Source organism: Jatropha curcas, chromosome 2, assembly GCF_041381405.1.
Source record: "Jatropha curcas cultivar XTBG-Jc1 chromosome 2, XTBG_Jcur_1.0, whole genome shotgun sequence".
Taxonomy (NCBI): Eukaryota; Viridiplantae; Streptophyta; class Magnoliopsida; order Malpighiales; family Euphorbiaceae; genus Jatropha; species Jatropha curcas.
The window spans coordinates 27,871,387-27,892,843 of record NC_143152.1 but is presented as its reverse complement, the minus strand read 5'-3'; the positions used below and the strand labels follow the sequence as shown (position 1 = coordinate 27,892,843).

Here is a 21,457-nt window from a genome sequence, read left to right as displayed (position 1 = left end):
CAAAATTTAAGATTAGAAATTTGATTGAACTTTGTAAATTTTATTTATACCAAACGGAAGTGTAAAGGGAACAAAAAAGGAAGAAAAATAAAAAGTAACAACAAGCAATATACAGGAAGCTTTTAATGATATATAATAACATGATTAGGATTTCAAAATTATAATTGTTTTGAATAAATATTAATTTTTAAACTTAACAAACACCTCAAACTTAGCAAAATGCTTTAATTAGTCTGATTAAAAATATGGAGAAACAAAAATAAAAATAAAATAAAATACTAAAAATGGGAGGACCAAATATTTTAGTTTTTCATTTGTTTTGCCTTTTAACAATATGTATATAAATATAGGTAAGATCAAATTAAACTTTTTGCATCTATTAATAACATAAACAAAAGAAGAAAAATTATGTATATTCACTGACTTTTTCAAGTTAATATAGAAATTGGGCAAGGGAGTGAATTAGTGTATAAGATAAAAGAATTATATTCCAAACCTAATGGGTCAGTTTTCCTATTAACTAGTGTTTGATTTCACTAGAAAACAATTTAGAAATGGTAGAATACGGAGGAGTGAGTCTTTAGAAATGTTAAAATTATAAATGCACCAAACCAATGCGTGGAACCATCGGTATTCGAAAGTCCACTGAATTAGGTCCGGTTCAAATACTGCAAGACGCATATAAATAATGACTAACCTAGCAAGACAATTTCTATACCTAAGACAATTTCTATACCTAAAACTTGAACTCAAGCCAATGTGTGAAAATATAACCTTAAAATCAGTAATAGATGGATAATATTACGGAGGAGTGTGTTTTAAGATGTCTAGAAGAAAAGATTTAGTCTCAACAAATATAGATTAGTCCAAGAATTACCCTAATTGTAAATATTAAAATAAATTGCAATTCTCTAGAATATCTACAGTAACTTTTTCATTTTTTAAGAGAGGAGCCAATCATGATAAATTGGTGATTTTCACCGAACTTTTCAAAAATCCAATTATTCCATATTCGCATGGAACAAAATTAAATTAGTCACATTTATTATCATTTTAAACAAATAAGTCAATGAAGAATTACATTATTTCTTGAAATGATTCTCTTCCTCACAACATCACAATCATAATGTACAAAAATACCTGTATATAATATTCACTGCAATAATAATTAATGATGTTCGGGATCTAGGATTAAGATTAAGGAGCGTCTTCTAAGTCTAATCTAACACTTGCCATCTTTCGGCCCAGACCCCACCCACCTCCCATCCTTTAAAAAATAAAAAATCAAAAAAAAATCAAAAAAATAAAAAATAAAAAAACGAAAGGGAAAGGGAAATTATATAATAGTAGCCGTTAGCGCCTGTCTCCATTCAAATTCAAACCACTCTATTAACATTAATGCATTCGCTTTCTCCTCTCAACTGTCATTTCTCGTCTGACATAGAGACAATTACAAATCCCAATCCCAAACTTTTCTTCTAAAATGCAGAAGGTCCAATCTCCACTGAACGGCGACCACAAGCTCCGTCCAAAATGTGGCCGGACACCTCTGCAACCGAAGAACTTACCGTCCAATCCAGTAACCGAGATTCAGATTCTAAAGCCCAAGCCAAAGCAAAAACAAGAGCGAATAATTGAGATCTCGGTAGATGGTGAATTGAACAAGGAGAACCATCCGATCTCTGTGACTACACCAACAAAGCTCATAATTGAACAGTTAGATGCGTCGCTCGCCGAGGAACTGAGCGCGATTAGGAAGAAACTAGAGAGAATGAAAGTAGACAGAGAGAGAACAAAGAAAATGTTGAATGAGAGAGCGAAGACGATGGATTTGCAGATGAAGGAATTGGAGCAGAGAGGAGAGGTTCAAAAAAGGCTTGAGATCGAGGTTGATAGACTATTCAGATTGAAGGAACTCCAATCTGGTTCTATGGTGAGTTCATTCAAATTCATAAACACAATTGAAAGAAATTCATTAAATTACATTTTTCTTATTTCTTTTTTTGTCTTCAGAGAATCTCTCCAATCCGGTCGCTAAGAGAGAAGGAACATGAGAAGAAGATTGCTCATTTGCATTGGCAGGTAATTTTGTTGTTCCGTTTTGAGTTTCATTTTTGTCTCTATCAAATTCAAACACTCTGTTGTTAATTTTTTTGTATTTAACAAATCCAGGAAATGAAAGCCGAGGATATGGAGGAATCAGCAAGTGCAAGTGGATTGAAGACCCCGTGTTTGAGTTCAAGTTCGAGTTCAAATTCTATTTCTTCTTCGCATATTGTGGCCGTGAAATGAAGTTTTTTCTCCCTGGCAGTTTGATTGTTTTTTGTTAATGTCAATTCTTCAGAATTTCACTGTAGAAGTTGGAAAAGCAAAAAATACATGTTAGTTCTTCAATGTTAAAGATGCTGCAATAGCTTTCATTTATTTTAAGTTTGACACAATAATAAAACTTAAAAAGAAAAAGGGAAAATTACTAAATAGTATCATTCAAGGTGGACGAATAGAGCTGAACGAAAGTCTTCATAGAATAAATTAAAATGTGCAAAAACAAACTAAAATAAAAACTAACACAACATCATCATCTTCCTTGTTATGATCTGGCACAATCCTACATTAGAAGACATAACCAGAAGCCTGGAAAAATCCTAACAAATGGATACGAATGAAAGATTATTCGTCCATCGTCCAGACAGCTGACCATAAACTCAAATTATAATTCATTATAAAATGAAAGTGGAGCACAGCAGATAACCGACTCCACGTTCATTCAACAGAATGATAGTCCTACCTACATCCACACTAGCAGAATTTCCAACGGTTATTGCAGTTTACACATGTTACATATGTTGTCATAGGTTCATCTGCACTCCTAGTCTGCATCTGATAGTAAGTGCATTTGCGCTGCTGGCATCTACCGCACTTAAATTGATCAGTTGTTGCTTGTGATGGGCCACCAATCTGACTATGATGTAATGCTTTCTTTTTAATCTCTTCATTTTCACGTTGTCTTTGTTGGCTTGCCATTTCTTCAGGGGTCATAGAGATGAGCTTCCTTGGGTCGACTTCTCCAAGAAGAACTTTTCTCCTCAAATCAGGGTTTTTGGGATCCTTAATATTGAACATTATAGATCTGTACTTTAACTTTTGGGTTCCATTTGATCGACCCAGCTTTTCAAACATTGCAGATTCAACAGATACAGCAACTCGGACTGGATCACAAGCATTTACTTCATCCCTGATATCCTCATCAGCCTCAGTAGCAACTTTGGACAAGGCCTCCACAAGAAGTTCACGAATTTTGTCACGCAACGCATCATTACATTTAAGTAATGTAGTCAGTTTAGGTGGAGCTTGCAATGGTTTCTTCACACTAGAAGATTGTTTCTCCTCCTTAGGTATCTTTTCAACCTTGACACTCCCTTCTGAATCAATCCTTTCAACCTTTACTGAGCTTGTTTTTTGAAGCTTCTCAACTTTAACAGTCTCAACCTTCGAAACCTCAGTTTTCACTAAATGTTTACCATTTTCAACTCCCACTGAATTTTTATTATCAACAGTACCATTTTTCTTCTTAGTGGTCTCATCAATAACTATCTTCTTCCACATCTCTAGCAAGTCAAAGGCCACAGTTTGGATCTTCTCCCTGGGATGCTTTGTGATAGGTCGAAGCCGTTTCCCAATCTGAAATATTAAGAGCAAAACCATACAGGGTCCAGTAAATGCATTAAAATAGATATTTACAACACAATTTTAAGGTCACAAGGAAGCAAGACGTGCTTTGGCGTTATAGAGCACCTAATAGTCTGTTTCCCACAATATCATCAAACAAGACAAAGCAGGCAGCCAAAAGAAGTTAACATTAACAAAAAAGTGCATGCACTTCATCACGTTTTGGATACAACAATTGTATGATAAAACACTGTTTACATTCACAAATCTTTTCTATCTATGAAAGAAAACAATGATGTGATCACACAACAAAGAATCCCAATTCATTTGTTGTCAGCCAGAATCCACCATGGAAGAGGGGGAAAGCAATAGTGAGTTTGTCATGCAAATTTGGGACATTTAGGCAGGCAATTCATGAACCTGGTGACCCCATAGAGGAGAGAAAATGAAAACAAATAATTATGCTCTTAGATGTGTCACAATTGCAGTAGTACTTGTTAGGATTGACATTAAGCTTTGGTCCAACCAAGCACATATGGGTCACAGGAGAACCAGCCAATGAAGCTAGTTGGATACAACCACCTAAAAAGCTCTAGATGAGAGTGGATAGATTTTGGAAAATAACCCTTACAAAAGTTTCGAGGTTAATAGAAATACTAACCCAACCACCTAGTTTGGTAAAGTGAGAAAAAAGGAAGGAAATGATTCGTAACTGAAAGTGGAAGTATTTCATGTCCAACAATTTCCACAACCAAAAATGAAATAACATATCAATTAAGCGGCTTAATTTCAGTCATTGTCCCTCAACTATAGCTTCTATTACATTGACATGCCTAAAATTCAATTTGTTACGCAAAAAAATAAAAACTTTAATCAGTGTTACATAAAAAGGATTTATTACGCAAAAATATAAAAACTTTAATTAGTGTTAGATAAAAAGGACTCGGGCGAATTTTCCAGTGAACTTGAACAGAAAGCCGACATGGACAATATTAAAACAATTTAAAATGCAAAACATTGCTGCGTCAACTTGCCCACTCAGCCTTAGCTTTCTCCCTCCTCCTTATGTCTTATCATGGACACGTGACACACGGTATCACTCCTTCCTGTTTCTTTCTGCCAATTCAAGACTGAAGATTTAAATCCATGGACTTCTAGGTGAGATTAAAAAACTCAGCCTTAGCTTACAACAAGTCTTAACTGCAATGGGATTTAAATACAGTGAGATTCAAAGAATGGTAGTGAGGTTCGCGGGAGCCAAAAGCCAGTGAACCTAAGGAACATCAAAACTGCAGCTTGTCATCCTCTCCTTTGGCACATATCGGTCATTTCCCTATGATTAGAGCATAACACAAGTGTAGATCAATTTCCTTTCTTCTAAACTGCAATCTAAGCTTAATAATTTCGAGTGGGTATTGTGGCCGAACACTCCAAAGCTGATTCCAGCAAAATGGTTCAATATTTGTGAAAAATAATTGCATAATATTGATCTTCCTGTGGCTATGAGCATTTGCTATATAGTTTGCCAATTTTAGTGAAGGTTCAAGATTCCAACAACCATATGCAGCCTCCATTTTCGGCAATTCATGGTTGCCGGCTCCATGAAGCACCGGACCTCATTTTTGAAAAGTGTTAAATCTTCCATAAGATTCTCTTGGTGATGTGAAATGGCTTGGGAGTATTTAGAATCTGATAATGGAGATGAGGGTGGTAATTTAGGCTTCGGTAATGGAAGTTTGACAACTCAAAAAATTTTCATATCTCAACTTGGATCGACAGAGAGAAGGAGGAAGGAGGAGTGGGGAGTGATCCATTGTGCTTGGTGTGCGTGGTAAGGCTGTCTAAGGCATAAGGGGAGAGAGAAAGCTAGGGCTGAATGGGCAAGCTGACATGGTCTGCGGAGTCCTTTTATGTACACTAGTTAAAGTTTCAATATTTTTTCCTAACAAATTGAATATTAGATGGTCTACAAAGGGTGAAATTAAGCCTCAATTAAGCAAAAGCGTATGCCGACCTGTAATTGGCAGCTTTGAACAAACCCTACCTAATTTAATCTAACCCTACCTATTTTAATCTAGCACATAAACTAATTGATAGCAGATCACCAATTAGCATAGGAGACATAACCAAGAAAGGAAAAAACAGAAAAACACGGAAATAAATAAGTAAATAAAATTTAAACCCGTAAACAAGAAATGAAACTCAATTACCTGAGTAGATACCAAAATATCGTAAGTTATCGGAAAACGCTTGAGCTGTTTCAAGGCATCGACACACCTCACCACCTCCGGTCCACTCGAGGAAACTTCGTCATTTGCAGCGACATCAGCGGCTTTCTTTACGACCTCAAATAATTCCACCAATTCTCTCTCCATCGATTCTCAGATCCCTAATGCCCCAAAAAAATGCCTATACAATTCAAAATAAGTAAATAAATAAGAGGAAAGAGACTTCATAAATTTGAACGGTAGGTGAGCAACAGAGCAAGCAATCCAAATAATAATAAATAAGAAACGAAAATGATAAAAAAAAAAAAAAAAAAACAGAAAGAAGAGATCTGATACAGATCTTTGTGGATGATGAAGAAATTGGAAGTACCAGTGCGATTCGATGAGGAATTTCAATGTGTTGACCCCTGCAAGTGCAGAGCCGCTCTATCTCTCTCCTCCAGCTTTTGTCTTTGGCAGAGATAATTGTGTTGCCCTGCTTATTTTCTAGAGAGACTGGCAACGTATACGTGGAGCAGATAATGAAATGAAGGCAGAAAAAATATGTTGGGTGATCAAATGGCTATATTTGCCTGGATCATCACACTAGGTTTCAGGATGGACGGTTTATGATTCTGCTGCGGCTACCGGTTCTAGTAAAGTTTTTCGGTTTGAGCTTTTAACTACTATATGGGCTTGTTTATCATGCAGTAGTTTATCGGGTCTGGCCCAATTACTTTCTTTGTCAATGCCTGTGGTTGTTTCACACTTTACAGGCCCAATTTGAGGATGGTAATGCATTAATCAATTCTAATAATTCAAAACAGGAATATATTAACATATAAGTATGTTGGCATCTTAGTGAAAATATTTTATTTTAATATTTACTATTCATGTACCCACATTATGTATAGATTACATAATTTTATATTTTTTAATTGATTGAATAAATAATTTTTAAGAAAATAATTGTTATATATATTTGTATTGTTTTAATTTAAATAAATTACTTATGTATTTTGATTAAATGAAATGTGAAATTATATACTATTTTTATAATTCAATTGATATAATTATTTACCTTTTCCTTTGAAATTTCCACATATTCAATGGAAATGCTTATTGTCTTTCTCAATTAAATGAGGTATAAGAAGATTTAATAATAGAATAAATTTTCTTAATTGAAATTATATTTTAATTATATTAGTTCACCACAATATTATTGTAATTCTATTATTTAATTAATGTTATTAATATAACTCCATTAGGTTCCATTAGTTTTGTAATTTATTATTCAATTAAGAAAACTTAATGTTTATTAAATGCAAAAAAAATATATATAATGAAATCAATTATAAATCTATTAGATTTCATTAGTTGCAATTCATTACTTAATAAATAAAACTTAATGCTTATTAAATGTAAAAAAATATATATAATGAAGAAGATATAAAATGTCACATCAACAATATTTTAATATGTTGTCACACCAATGTTCATACTTTAAAAATTATACATTTACATTGATTGATATATTTTAACAACAATTCGAAAATAACTAAAAACATGTATAATGAAGATGTTTTTATTATATTTTAGATAGTATAATTATTTTTTAATCATTGTGTATAAGGTAAAAGTGACAAACAAAAATGACAAAAAAATTCTAGAAACATGAAATATGGACATTAATAACATACGAAATTACCATTATCTCGAAGGTGTTATCCCTCAAAAATTGAATTGGCAATCGTATTACCATAAATAAATTCATGGTGTGAAAATGTAATGTTAATGAAAAGACAATTAATTTTAATTCGACTCGTGCAGTAGTGTTAGATCTTGTTGGTAACAGTTTGAGCTAGTTTTCGTGTTTAGACTGAGTAAAAATTTCTATCTTCATTAATTGTATCTTCGATAATATAGTTTTTATAATAGGTTTTAAAGATTGATTGAACTTTTTTATAAAACGTACACTTAAACGTTTAGTCTTTCACAAAAATTAATTGAATTTTTTTGAACCATACCCTCTTTTTTTTTTTTTTTCACTGGAACCCATATTTTTGGAAAGAAAATGATGGGGAAAATTTCAATTTTTTTTCATTTTTATTTAATACCCAAACTGATGCGGAACCCAAGAGGAAATGAATTCCTAGAACTCCTAATCGGATGGATCGGATCAAAGAATGAGATAAAGTTTACCTCTATGGCACCCCTCGTTTATAAGGAAACGGAAACACCAATAATCGAGTAAAAGAACAATATAAACGCCACAACGAGTTGATAAGTTTACCTTAAATTCTTGATGCAATTAGAGGAAGCAATCTCTCACTATCACTCTAAGCAAAGGCAACAAGCAAAGCTTGAGCAAATTCTGGATTTCAATTTATCAAAGTTAAGTTTACAAAGAAGATGATAATATTTATACTAAAACCAAAACATATTAGGTTAACTTATGGAATAGACCCATTAACAAAAGGCCCATACAAAGATAACAAAGAACTAAGCTAAATAAAGCATAAAAAACATAGAAACAAGTCCAAGTCAGTGTCTAGCACGGTCTAGGGCGTGCTAAGTGGCACGGCTGTGTGCTGTAGCACGGGCGTGCGCTATAGCACGGAGTGCTTTTCTCCACTTAAAGAGTCAGAAGCTTGCACGGTCCAGGGCATGCGCAGTAGCATGGGTATTGTAGCAGAGCGTGCTTTTTTCCACTTAAAGAGCTAGAAGCTTGCACGATCCAGGGCGTGCGCAGTAGCACGGCCGTGCGACTGTAGCACTCCAACTTCACATGCCATCAACAATATAAGAAGCCTAGGAATGCCTTCAAGTTCCTCACAACACGTGTTAAATGCCACGTCATGAAATTCTCGTGTTATTTGGGTTTGAACATATAAGGACATGACTGTCACATATCGCTTGGCACGACTCTGTATAATCGGTCCATTAGGAAGCACCAATGGATCTCCTTCGTTGTTCTCCATGCTTCCTTGAGCTCCAGCGACGAGTGGTGATGGATCCGTATCATTACCCAAACACCCCAATTTTAATTAACAAATTTTATTTTTTTTTTCTTAAATACCCTGTTATTTAAATGAGGACATAATTATCAATTTTCAATAATAATATTTTATTTTCTCCAAAACTTTAATCTTTCCAAAAAAAAAAGGAAAATAAATTTATTTTCTTTCCTTCGTCATAAGGGTGAAAAATAACTATGGAAATAAAGTTGAATTTTCTCATTATTTTTCTCCTATTTTTCTTATTTCAATATTTTTCTTCCTCTTATTTCTAAACAAAAGGTAAACAAAGGTCATTTTAAGTTAAACAATTAATTAAATAACTATTTTTGTCGAATATTTCTAATTTAAACTACTATATAAACACATACCAGCTAATAGGTAATAGAAGAACTAATACCTACTACAAAAGCTATTAAAACAATTAATAATCAAACGGTCCTTAATGTCTTTAAATTTTAATTGGACAGGTGAGAGGATACAATATAGCCCAATTTAATTATTTAAATATATTCTTTTTTTTTTTTTGGAAAAAAAAAAAGATATTGTGAACAAGTTTGATATGTTGATCAGATTTACTCAGAAGTATGCAATGCAATAGTAGTATGCATTGCATGCAGATGGAGTGAAAAGAGCAAAAGACTGCATTAATATTTTCTTACAAAGGACAACAAACAAAATGGAAAGGAACAACAACTGTTTCCTTACATGAACTTCGCTTCCCATTTCTGAATATCAGAGACAAACACATGTCCATGTCCAAAGAATCTATTATGAGTATGAACACAGCCAAGTCCCCCCCCCCCCCCCCCCCCCCCCCAAAAAAAAAAAAAAAAAAAACAAAAATAAACTCTTCTTCGACTTCAAGTAAAGACGCAATCTCAGAATCCAAGAACCAGAACGTCAGTCAATAGTACCGATGGACGGCTCAAAAGGAAAGAGGAGAGGAGTAGAAGATGCTAAATCAGTATCAGCATCAGATATGGAATCGACTTTACACATCGGTTTGCTTGCTGTTGCTTTTTCTGAGCAGTTAGGGGTAGTTTCGGGAATCTGATGGCCACGTATTATTATATATAATTCATTTATTTTTCTTTTTCAAAATGGCTGAAAGGGACAATTGCAAAATAATTTAAATTGCGAAATCGTAGCCGTAGGACGAAAATGCAATACCGAGTAGTTTTTCTTGTATGGGCAGGCAGTGAGAGTGCGTAATCAGTGTGTGAGGTTTGTTTGGATACTTTATTGGAAAACTAGTCGGATAATCCTCGTGTAGTTTTGTATTTTTTTTAACTGATTTGAAGGAAATTTATCACCGTTTGTGTTTGTATTTGTATTGCTTTACTTTAAATAATAAAAAAATTACAGTTCAGTTTTTCTCATTTACGAAATACAATTAATCAGCTTATGTTTTTTAAAAACATATTAATTTGTCTTTATATTTTGTTTTCACTGCACTGTTAGATCATTTCATTAAATTTTTGTATCTTTTTCGTTAAATACGTTATGAAATAATGAAAATATTCATTTTATTTTTAAAAACACAAGAACTAATTAGTTCTATTTTTCAAATTTAGGGACTACGCTGTAATTTTTTAATATAATATTTTAATATCTTTGCTTTGACCTATATATTTTCTTGATGACTTAACGAAAAAGATGTAAAATTTAGACATAATAAACTAATAGTATAGCGGCAAAATATAAACACAGATTATTATATTTAGAAAAAATATAGACAAATTAATTATATTTTGAAAACCACGAAGACTGTACTATAACTTTTCCTTAAATAATTTATCTATTTTGATTAGACGATCAAAGAAAAATGATTTGCTCATTCTGAAATTCTCAAGTAACAAATTAAAATATTTATTGTTCTAAAAAATTAAAATATTTATTAATATAATAAATTATTATAATTCAACTGATATATATTTTTAATTCTCATATATTCAATTTAAATGTTTATTAATTTTTTATAATTAAATAAAGTATTAAAAATATTTAATTGTATATATATAAAGTATAAGAGTAATTAAATTTCAATATATATATATATATATAATGAAGATAAAAAATTGTTAAAGACAAGAGTAATTAGTTAGACGAGATAAAATGTAATTTAATCAAATTAAAAATAAACCGAGAGTAATAAAAATGGGAACAAAATGGTGCCTATCGGCTATTGGTAATAATGTACTGTATTAATTTTATAATAATCTTTATAGTATTAAATTAATTTTTTGTGTTATTTTATTTTAGAAAAAGGACATATAATATATGGTAATAACACTGAAAATGAACAATGTCAAAAAAAAAAAAAAAAAAAAAAAAAAAAAAAAAAAAAAAAAAAAAAAAACAGTGAAAAAGAAAGAGCAATTGAGAGTAGACAAACATGGCTGGCAAAGACGAGACAGAAGTCAGTAGCGACCGGACATAGGCAAGAATTGTGGTTTACCATTCGTCTTCCTCTCTTTCTCTTCCTCTTCCTCTGCGAGTCTTTGCTGCGATTTCCTCGCTGCCCGTGCCTGCTCCGCCTCCGTCCCTCCTTCACTCGCCCCCTCCCTTGCGTGGGCCACCATTTCCACCTTTGTTTTCCTCACTAATTCAAAAAAAATAAAAGGAAAAATTTCTCTTTCCTTTCTTCTTCTTCTTCTTCTTCTTCTTCGTCGTCCGCAGACCTAGCTTTCTGCAAATCACATGAAACAGTAACCAAAAAGCCGATCCGTCTCATCATCAGATATTAATTAAAATATAAAAAGGACACTTGGCCGGTGGTGAGGTGAGAGATCTGATCTGCATCTGATTCACTGTTTCGCTCTGCCATTTCACCATGATTTCGTTTTCAGTGCATTGATATATTTCAGATATCAGTCATCTTCGTTTCTCTAATCCCGAGGCGATTGCCTGTCTGATTGCTTCCTTATTCACTCTGGTACGTTTCTACTTTTTCTTTTTTCACTTATTTTATTTTGGGGAAGATTAGGTTAATTAAGCACATTTTAGGTGATAATATGAAATCCGAAGCTAATTTTCGTAATTGGGGTTATTCAGGTACTCTGATTTTGTTTTAAGTACTGACTTTGTATTAATTTGTGTTTGTCTTGTGCGGTTTTAGTTTTGGCATGTCTTGCTGATTAGGGGTCGTTGGCATTTGTGTTATCCGGATCGATCAGGGATTTCGTCAGCATTTATGTGAATTTAATCGAAGTTTCTTCGTTTCTTCGTTTCTTCATTTCTTCTGCAATTACCCAATCCTGTGGGCCTCTCTAGATAAAGAGGTGTTTTTTTTTTTTGAGTTGTTGTGTGTCTTTTGAAAGCGCTCTTTGCAAATTGAGAAGGATTATCCATTGCCTATCAGTTCTTGAATTGTTGTTGGCCTGCATTTTGATTTCCAATACTGGGCAGCTCTTTTTTCCGTACAGCATTTAGATTCCGTTTTGTGCTACATTTGATTTTCAGCGTCCTATTCTTTTGGATTGTTTGCTTTTGCCTGGGGTGGAATCTGTAGGAGATTTGCTCCAGGCGGAAAATAGTTGTTAATGGTAGCTTCAAGTGGGGAAAGATGTTTGTTTGATACTCCAATGTGGTCGTTTGAGGATTATTTATGACTTCTGGCCACTCACTGCTGCCCTCATCAGAATCAGATCCGTCTGCACCGTTACAGCCTCACCACTCTCGCAAATTGGGTTCCTTGGGCTGTCTCTGCTCCAAATATTCTTTTGCTTCTTCTGTTACTGATGACACTCAACACAATCTCTTTGGCTTAGAACATTCAGACAAGGGCGGGGACGCTCTCTCTGTTGGAGAAACTGACTTTCAGAGTCAAAATAAAGTTGGAGAAAGTCTAAGTTCCATTGCAACGACACAGCAATTCCTTTCTGTTGAGTCTCAATTCACTGAGCGGCTTTCATTGGAAGGCCCCACGCAGGATAGTATATGCCTGGTAGCGTGGGGTGCAATGGAACTGCCGCATGATGATAACGCCACTACTGCCAGCTTTGAAATTTCCAGGGCTTCTTCTTTAGTTCATGGTAAGGTTGGTTCTAGAGGTTCATCTTCATTTCATGATAAATTGGGCAAGTCTCAAAAGAGGAGCCGCCACAAAAGTGTGCAATTTGATGATAATGTCTTGAGCGAAGAAGATGCTAGGTTCATCTATATTAATGATCCTAGGAGAACCAATGACAAATTTGAGTTCACTGGGAACGAGATTCGAACAAGCAAGTATACATTTATTACCTTCTTGCCCAAAAATCTTTTTATTCAGTTCCATCGGGTGGCTTATTTGTACTTCCTGGCTATTGCTGCTCTCAATCAGCTTCCTCCTCTTGCAGTGTTCGGGAGGACTGTTTCCCTTTTCCCTCTCCTGTTCGTGCTTTGTGTCACAGCCATTAAAGATGGCTATGAGGATTGGCGAAGGCATAGGTCTGACCGCAATGAGAACAATCGAGAGGCTCAAGTGCTCCAATCTGGTGAGTTCCTACCAAAAAAATGGAAAAAGATACGAGCTGGTGAAGTGGTGAAGATATATGCTGATGAGACAATACCTTGTGACATGGTTTTACTAGGGACCAGTGACCCTAGTGGTGTTGCGTACATCCAAACAATGAATTTGGATGGTGAGTCTAACTTAAAGACAAGGTATGCTAGGCAGGAAACATCTACAGCAGTATCTGAAGGTTGTGCAATTTCAGGTTTGATCAGATGTGAACAACCCAACAGGAATGTTTACGAGTTTACCGCCAACATGGAATTCAATGGGCATAAGTTTTCCCTCAGCCAATCAAACATCGTTTTGCGTGGGTGTCAGCTAAAGAACACTGATTGGATAATTGGGGTTGTGGTATATGCCGGACAAGAAACAAAAGCAATGTTAAATAGCGCGGCATCTCCTTCCAAGAGAAGCAAACTTGAAATTTACATGAACCGAGAAACACTGTGGCTGTCTTTTTTTCTTTTCATCATGTGTCTAGTTGTTGCACTAGGAATGGGTCTTTGGCTTATGCACTATAAGGACCAGCTTGATACTTTGCCTTACTACAGAAAGACATTTTTCACGCATGGGAAAGATTATGGGAAAAGATACAAATATTATGGGATACCCATGGAGACTTTCTTCTCCTTTTTGAGTTCTATTATAGTGTTTCAGATAATGATTCCAATATCTCTTTACATCACAATGGAGTTGGTTCGTTTGGGACAGTCCTATTTCATGATTGGAGACAGCAATATGTATGACACTGGTTCTGTTTCAAGGTTTCAGTGCAGATCTTTGAATATAAATGAAGACTTGGGTCAGATACGCTATATATTTTCAGACAAAACCGGGACACTTACTGAGAACAAAATGGAATTCCGGAGAGCAAGCATATATGCAAAGAATTATGGAGGCTCTTTGGTTATGGCTGATAAGTTGGAGAACGAGAACATTTCAGGTATTAAACAAGTTTTCACTTTGCCATTTGATTTTCATGTTCAGTTTGCTCTAGGCATGTTCTGCTCTTGCTTGTCAATTATGTGCCGCAATTAGAGTGTGTAATGTAATATTAACAGTGTAATCAGCTTGTGGAACATCAACATATAGCATAATGTTGGTTGTTATATATGTGTGTGTGTGTGTATTGTTTTGTTTTTTTCAGAATTCAATTTTGAGTCATTTGAATTCACTGCTTGTTTCTGTATGTCTGTGCATGCTATGACACAGGTTCAGTTGTTAGTCATTTAGGCTATCAATGCTTGGTGGTTTTTTCAGTTCTTTTCATGCTTTCTGCCCTTTTAGTGATAATGATTGTGCCTGCAGGGTTTCAATTGTAACTTTGGTATTCAGCACATGTTTTATGTGTAGCCATAACATTAACTTTAGATTTACTGCATAAAATCAAACTTCTTGTATATTTCCATCAAAATTATTGGACAAACTTCTTGATGGAAAGATCTTCTGTGTGTATTTGACACTGTTAAGGGGCTAGTTGAAGGTCAATTTGCATCAAAAAGTTGCTCAAAAAGTAGTGTTGTTGTCCATTAAGGCCCAAAGGAGAAAATTCTAGTGCCTTTGCAAACATATGCAGTAGATTTATGCCACAACTCTGATACTACTTTTTTTGTCGACACTGTTGTATTTCCATCATTTTGTTCAATGTGATTTACTTGTATCTAGACAGCTTTAGAAGCTTATAGAGTTGGATATTGTTAGCATTGCTTGAACCGGTTGATGATTAAAATTAGCTGCATATTGTTCTTCTAAGTAGTGAACTGCATGTTGGAGTTCTGCAAATGCAAGGTAATTTTGACTCATGATTATGGTTTCATTATCTATATGCGGATCTTAAGTGTTGGGGATGATATATTGTTTTAGATGAATTTCGCCTCTGTATTGGGTTGAAGGCCTGATTTGATACCTTGTTGTATCATAATTTACTAATACAAGTTACAAGGATCCCAGAGTTTCGAAATTAGGTAGTTTTCTATCCTTTGGTAATTACATTTCAATGATGGGCTGTCAGCTGCCATTGAACATGGACTGACCATTGGGCATTCAAGCTTTTTAATGTCTTCCTCTGGTCCAATTCAGACATTACTCCTAGAAAGAATTGAAAATAAAGCCTAATCGTTACATTATTTAATATCCGCATTTTTTGATATTCCATTTCATGAATTAGTTCATAAACATAATGATCTATGACCTTTCTGCTCATTAACTTATTGTGGCATGTGCATGTGCTTTTTTTTTTTTTTTTTTTTTCAAATTGCTGGTGTGCCATTACATTTATTTTCATTAGCATCTATTTTCTTGGCAGCTGTACGGAGGGGATGGAAACTGAAATCTACAGTTGCTGTTGATTATGAACTCAGAGAATTGTTGCACAAGGACTTAGTTGAAGATGAGAGGATTGCTGCGCATGAATTTTTTCTTACACTGGCTGCATGTAATACTGTTATCCCTATTCGTACTTGTGATAGATCTTCTACTTGTGCAGAGAGTCAATGTCATGAGGATGTAGAAACTATTGAATATCAGGGTGAATCACCCGATGAGCAAGCACTAGTTGCTGCTGCCTCTGCCTATGGATATACTCTCTTTGAACGCACATCTGGGCACATAGTAATTGATGTTAATGGTGAGAAATTAAGGTAGAAGGTCTTTCCTTTGTTTCCCCTTTTCCTTTGAATACGCGTTTGTTTCTTGTTTTAAAATAGCTTTCCTCTGTTTGAAGGTTAAAATCATCTCTCTGACACTTGATATTACATATTACAAAAGCAGATGGTAATCTAGTGTTCTTATGGTGTCAGGTTTGATGTATTGGGTATGCATGAATTTGATAGTGTACGGAAAAGAATGTCAGTTGTTATCAGATTTCCCAACAATGCTGTGAAGGTGTTGGTGAAAGGTGCTGATAGTTCCATGTTCAGTATTTTAGCCAAAGAAAATAGGGCGGATGATCGTGTAAGGCAGGTAACACAGTGTCATTTGACGGAATATTCATTACAAGGTCTACGTACACTTGTAGTTGCTGCAAGAGATCTTACAGAAGCAGACCTTGAGAAATGGCAATGCATGTTTGATGATGCAAGCACTTCTTTGACTGACAGAGCCACAAAACTACGTCAAACAGCAGCTCTAATAGAATGTGATTTAAATCTGCTCGGGGCTACTGGAATTGAAGACAAGCTACAAGATGGTGTACCAGAAGCCATTGAGTCTCTTCGGCAAGCAGGGATCAAAGTATGGGTTCTTACTGGAGATAAGCAAGAGACAGCAATTTCAATTGCCCTTTCTTGCAAACTCCTGACGATAGACATGGAGCAAATAATAATAAATGGCAATTCAGAGAGTGAATGCAGAAAACTTTTGTCTGATGCCAAGGCCAAGTATGGTGTGAAATCATCAATTAGAGGAAACAAAAATCTAAGGTGCCATAAGAATGCTGATATTGACTACCTGGAGTTACCAGATGGGAAGAAAGAAGGAATTGTAAAAGTGCCACTAGCACTTATAATTGATGGGAATAGTTTGGTATACATTTTGGAGAAAGAGCCAGAATCAGAAGTAAGAATCTCTTTTCCTCCAGCTTACATGTTTGACATATATATATATATATATATATATTTGGCTTTGTAATACATTTTTAAGTTGATATGTGTGCTTAAAGATGTATCTAATTCTTTATCAATTACTCTGAAATTCTTTCATCTCTCTACAGCTTTTTGACCTTGCAATTTCCTGTAAAGTTGTGCTGTGCTGTCGTGTTGCGCCATTGCAGAAGGCAGGAATTGTTGATCTAATCAAGAGCCGCACCGATGATATGACACTGGCTATAGGCGATGGTGAGTTGTCATCTTGGTTCATTTCTCATTCTTTGCTTTCCTATTCCTTCTCAGCACAAAATGTGTAGGGAAGGTTGTTTGTGTGGCATAGTATATTCTATTAGTTTTGTCCTTTGTCGACTTTCAGCTGATATTGGCAATTGGAATTTTGTCTTATTGATTTATTTATAATGTGTATGCTCCTACACATTTCATATGATGGATGGCTTGTTTCATTTTACTTTGACTATTGACATTTTGGTAGGGGCCAATGATGTTTCAATGATCCAAATGGCGGATGTTGGTGTTGGAATATGTGGTCAGGAGGGGCGTCAAGCAGTGATGGCATCTGATTTTGCAATGGGACAGTTTCGATTTCTGAAAAGATTACTTTTGGTGCATGGGCACTGGAATTACCAACGCATTGGTTATTTGATTCTGTACAACTTCTACCGTAATGCTGTTTTCGTATTAATGCTATTCTGGTATGCCCAAGTCCTTTGTTCTTTGTGTCTTTATATCTGGCTTTTATGATGTTTGTCATATCTGTTTTGATGGTCAGCATCTACATGCCATTTTATGCTTTTTTACAATAAAAAATTATCATTATAACTGAGGAACACAAGTAATCATGCATGAACGAGACAGCATCTCATTGTACGATGATATGATACTTGCCAATTCTTTGACATTTTAAAGTTCTTTTCACAATATTAAACATTTTTATAAAATCTGAATCAATTTTGCACGTTGATCCTCCAAAGTTATTCGCACCATTTGGTTACAATGGCTGGAGTACACAACCAGATGTATACCTCCTCCAAACCCATCTTTGATAAGGATGTGATTCTACCCAAGACTAATGTGTTGCCAGCAGTTACTTGCTAAGCAGATGGCAACTTCCTTTTTGAATTGGTTTTAAATGTTGTTATGATTGCATTTTTCTTAACGTGGCAGCTAGTTGAGTTATGATGTAGGTTTCGTTTGCTTTCAATTTCCAAATTTTTTGGTTTGAGATTTGGGGATATTATAGCATGCATATCTTAGGCATCGTTACATCTTATCTTTTTATAATGTTTATCTTGCAAAGGAGTCAGTGTACTGGTTTTGGTTAAACACTTTAGTCTCTTTCAACTATAAATTGTGCAGCATCTTCTGAAGTTCCTCATCCTAAATTGTGTGCTCTCTTCTCTATCAATAGGTATATATTGTGTACAGCTTTTTCAACAACTTCAGCATTGACAGACTGGAGTAGTGTTTTCTATTCAGTCATCTATACTTCTCTCCCGACCATTGTTGTTGGTATACTGGATAAAGATTTAAGCCATCGGACTCTATTGCAATATCCAAAACTTTATGGTGCAGGGTATAGACACGAGGCTTACAACATGCATCTTTTCTGGATCACAATGGTTGACACGCTATGGCAGAGTCTAGTCCTCTTTACAATCCCATTGCTCACTTATAAAGAGAGCACAATTGATATATGGAGCATGGGCAGTTTGTGGACAATAGCAGTAGTTATCCTCGTTAATATACACTTGGCAATGGATGTCCAACGCTGGGTTTATATTACTCATGTTGCTGTTTGGGGGTCAGTAATCATTACATTTGCATGTGTGGTGGTATTGGATTCCATACCCGCCTTCCCCAATTATGGGTCAGTCTCATCAATTTCTAATGTGAACTTTTTAGTCATGATATTATTTATTCTCTTACATGACTGACTATTGTGCCTTATGTTTGGGCAGGACTATTTATCATTTGGCCAAGTCACCGACCTATTGGCTTACCATTTTACTCATAATAGTTGTCGCATTGCTCCCTCGCTTTCTTTTTAAAGTTATACACCAGATATTTTGGCCTTCAGATATCCAGATAGCCAGAGAAGCTGAGATTCTGAGAAGAGGTCCTGATCATCTGAGGTCAAGAGCTGATGGACATTCCAGTTGATGAGTTGACTTGTACATTACCGGTAGACACATACATACATAAATATGGCTTCCCTCAATTTCCCATCATATGCTTTCTTATGGCATGCTGTTGTGATGATCAAATGTAAGTTAAATAATACTTAATAGGTTCATAATAATTGTTCTGATCATCAAAATTACTATATATGTGAGTGCTGACTGCGCAATCTGCACGTAGTTAATTACCAATATTAAAGGGAATCTGCATAAAGTAATGAAAAATTTCTGAGAAGCTAATCATAAAAAAGACCCTGAACTTTGTTTCTGTTTGCAATTATAGACTGATCAAAACAGATTACCAATTATAATCTGTGCTTTTAACTATGGGCTGCTATTGTTACCTGGCTATTAAATTTTATTGAAATATGTGTAAAATCAGCTGTCAGGGTGGTCATATTAATGATAGGCTATCAAATTTAACATGATGTAGTTGTTTTTCCGTGTTTGATAAATAATTTCATGGAGTGATGGAATTAAATAAGTTTGGGTGATTGCAACAAAAAGTAATTTCAAGCTATGACTGGCTACTCGAGATTAGTCTTTTTCAGTGATTAACCTTTTAAGAAAGTATGATCTATAAATATCAACACCTTTCTTAGGTTCTATGGCATTGGTGCTGAATTCATGCCTTCAGTAATACACATATGCATTACACTTATCCATCGCAGAATAACCTTGGTTCACAGAAGGTTGTGTGCTAGATGTCACTGTGTCATATGCATTACACTTATCCATCGCAGAATAACCTTGGTTCACAGAAGGTTGTGTGCTAGATGTCTCCTTTTTACTGTTTTGAGCAACTAATGTTAAATTCACTTTATCAGAATACCTTGTACATGTTACTGGAAGGAATGATATCAGAAAGTTCAAAGTACAGTTATTCAACTTGTTTCAAAATATATTTAAAAAGATGAGGAATATTGGTGCAAACCTTTCTTCATTAGAATAGCTGCTTTGCATTTTAAGTTTCTGATGAGTTTGTAAATTGTTGGGACCCATCAACTTTTGTATTTGAGATGTGGTTACTGTTTGAAGTGCATGTTCTTAATTGTTACTGTATTCCTCTTGATGTTTCTGTCATCGTATACAGGTGCAAGTCATGCTAGCAGGACTTGTGCCAACATATGAATCAAATGATCAGGCAAGACAAACGAGCACAGCCTAACCATGTACAGGTAAAAAGAGGATGAGGGATCACGCCGAACTAATTGGTTGGTGCGTACACGATATTACATTGGCATGATTGAAGCAGGCAAAGAAATCATACAAACAGGTTGGAATACTGCTCTAGAAGATGTAACTTCACCAATTGGATTGGATATTTATGTGTTAGTTTCAGCATAAAAAAAAAAAAAATGAGTGGTTAGAATTTAGACATGATGTCGAGGACCTGAAAGCCATCCAAAGAAAGAAAAAAAAGGAGAGAATTTAGTATATATAATAGTTTTGTGCAAATATCAAGTTTGAAAATTTTACTTGTTTCCTTCTAACACTTGACAATAGAAATGGGGGCAAAACAACTGTTGAAAAGGTTACTCTTCGATTGTACATGCTGCTCGTTTCCAATCATCGTCTTTCATAGTTGAGAATTATCAAAATCTAGGTTGTCTTGTTCAACCTTAAAGGGATTCAAGCAAAGGTACTAACCTCTGGTTATCTGGGGGAGGGGAACCCTGGGGGGAAAAGCAAATAGGGGACGGCTGTTATCTATGAATGGAGCTCTTCCTCTTTATTCACTTTGTGTAAACCTTTCTCTGATTAGCTTGTACCAGATTAGGCTGACGAATAAATTACATTGGGTAGTTTTAGCCATAATAAGTTAGATAATGAATGCAATCCTAGGTTTCTCAATGTGAGGAGCTTTGTTCATTATTAAATTTCATCTAAAATACCATTTTAGAGGCTAAAATAAGACATATAAGATTGTGGTTATATATAGTTTAATACCCCCTTTTCTACTAATATCATAATTATCACTTGTTTTCTGTGTTCATTTTTATTTCTCTCTTTCAATTTTTTTGATATAAATGAAGTTAGATATAATAAAGACAATGTGGCTATGGTGCTTCCAATTTTGGTTTTTTATGCATTGAACAATTAAACTTTTGACAATAATTAGTACTAAAGAACATGCGAAAGAAGGTGGACGACGTATGTGTAATGTGAAACATTTTCTATTTCAACCAATTCTAATTTTATATCCCTATGGTCTTCATTGCATTATTATTATTTTTATATATGTAGAATGTTGGAGGTTCATTGCTTTTCTTTTAGAAAGAAA

General features: G+C 34.8%; 3 protein-coding genes across 6 annotated transcripts; 2 read left to right on the top strand and 1 right to left on the bottom strand.

The window, feature by feature from the left end:
- Positions 1–1,364: 1,364 nt before the first annotated feature.
- LOC149498535 (myelin transcription factor) lies at positions 1,365–2,401 on the top strand. Its single transcript, XM_089718403.1, has 3 exons — positions 1,365–1,933; positions 2,014–2,082; positions 2,173–2,401. The coding sequence occupies exons 1-3, from the start codon at positions 1,484–1,486 to the stop codon at positions 2,290–2,292; spliced, it is 639 nt and encodes a 212-aa protein (XP_089574529.1). The 5' UTR covers positions 1,365–1,483; the 3' UTR covers positions 2,293–2,401.
- Positions 2,402–2,501: 100 nt separating this feature from the next.
- Positions 2,502–6,464, bottom strand: TFIIS (transcript elongation factor IIS). Its single transcript, XM_089718402.1, has 3 exons — positions 6,268–6,464; positions 5,880–6,078; positions 2,502–3,681 (listed from the first exon to the last, which is right to left on the bottom strand). The coding sequence occupies exons 2-3, from the start codon at positions 6,042–6,044 to the stop codon at positions 2,800–2,802; spliced, it is 1,047 nt and encodes a 348-aa protein (XP_089574528.1). The 5' UTR covers positions 6,045–6,078; positions 6,268–6,464; the 3' UTR covers positions 2,502–2,799.
- A 4,795-nt stretch (positions 6,465–11,259) lies between these two features.
- LOC149498533 (phospholipid-transporting ATPase 1-like) lies at positions 11,260–20,711 on the top strand. 4 transcript variants are annotated; one of them, XR_016319739.1, is made up of 10 exons: positions 11,260–11,678; positions 11,764–11,831; positions 12,015–14,334; positions 15,697–16,030; positions 16,190–16,946; positions 17,101–17,224; positions 17,469–17,688; positions 18,405–18,863; positions 18,955–19,261; positions 20,267–20,711. XR_016319739.1 is itself a non-coding variant. In XM_089718401.1 (9 exons), the coding sequence occupies exons 2-8, from the start codon at positions 12,504–12,506 to the stop codon at positions 19,154–19,156; spliced, it is 3,927 nt and encodes a 1,308-aa protein (XP_089574527.1). In that variant the 5' UTR covers positions 11,260–11,831; positions 12,015–12,503; the 3' UTR covers positions 19,157–19,178; positions 20,267–20,711. The 4 variants fall into 4 exon arrangements, 1 of the variants encoding a protein (XP_089574527.1); XR_016319740.1 differs by having other exon boundaries at positions 11,260–11,831; positions 15,877–16,030; XR_016319738.1 differs by having other exon boundaries at positions 11,260–11,831.
- Positions 20,712–21,457: the final 746 nt, after the last annotated feature.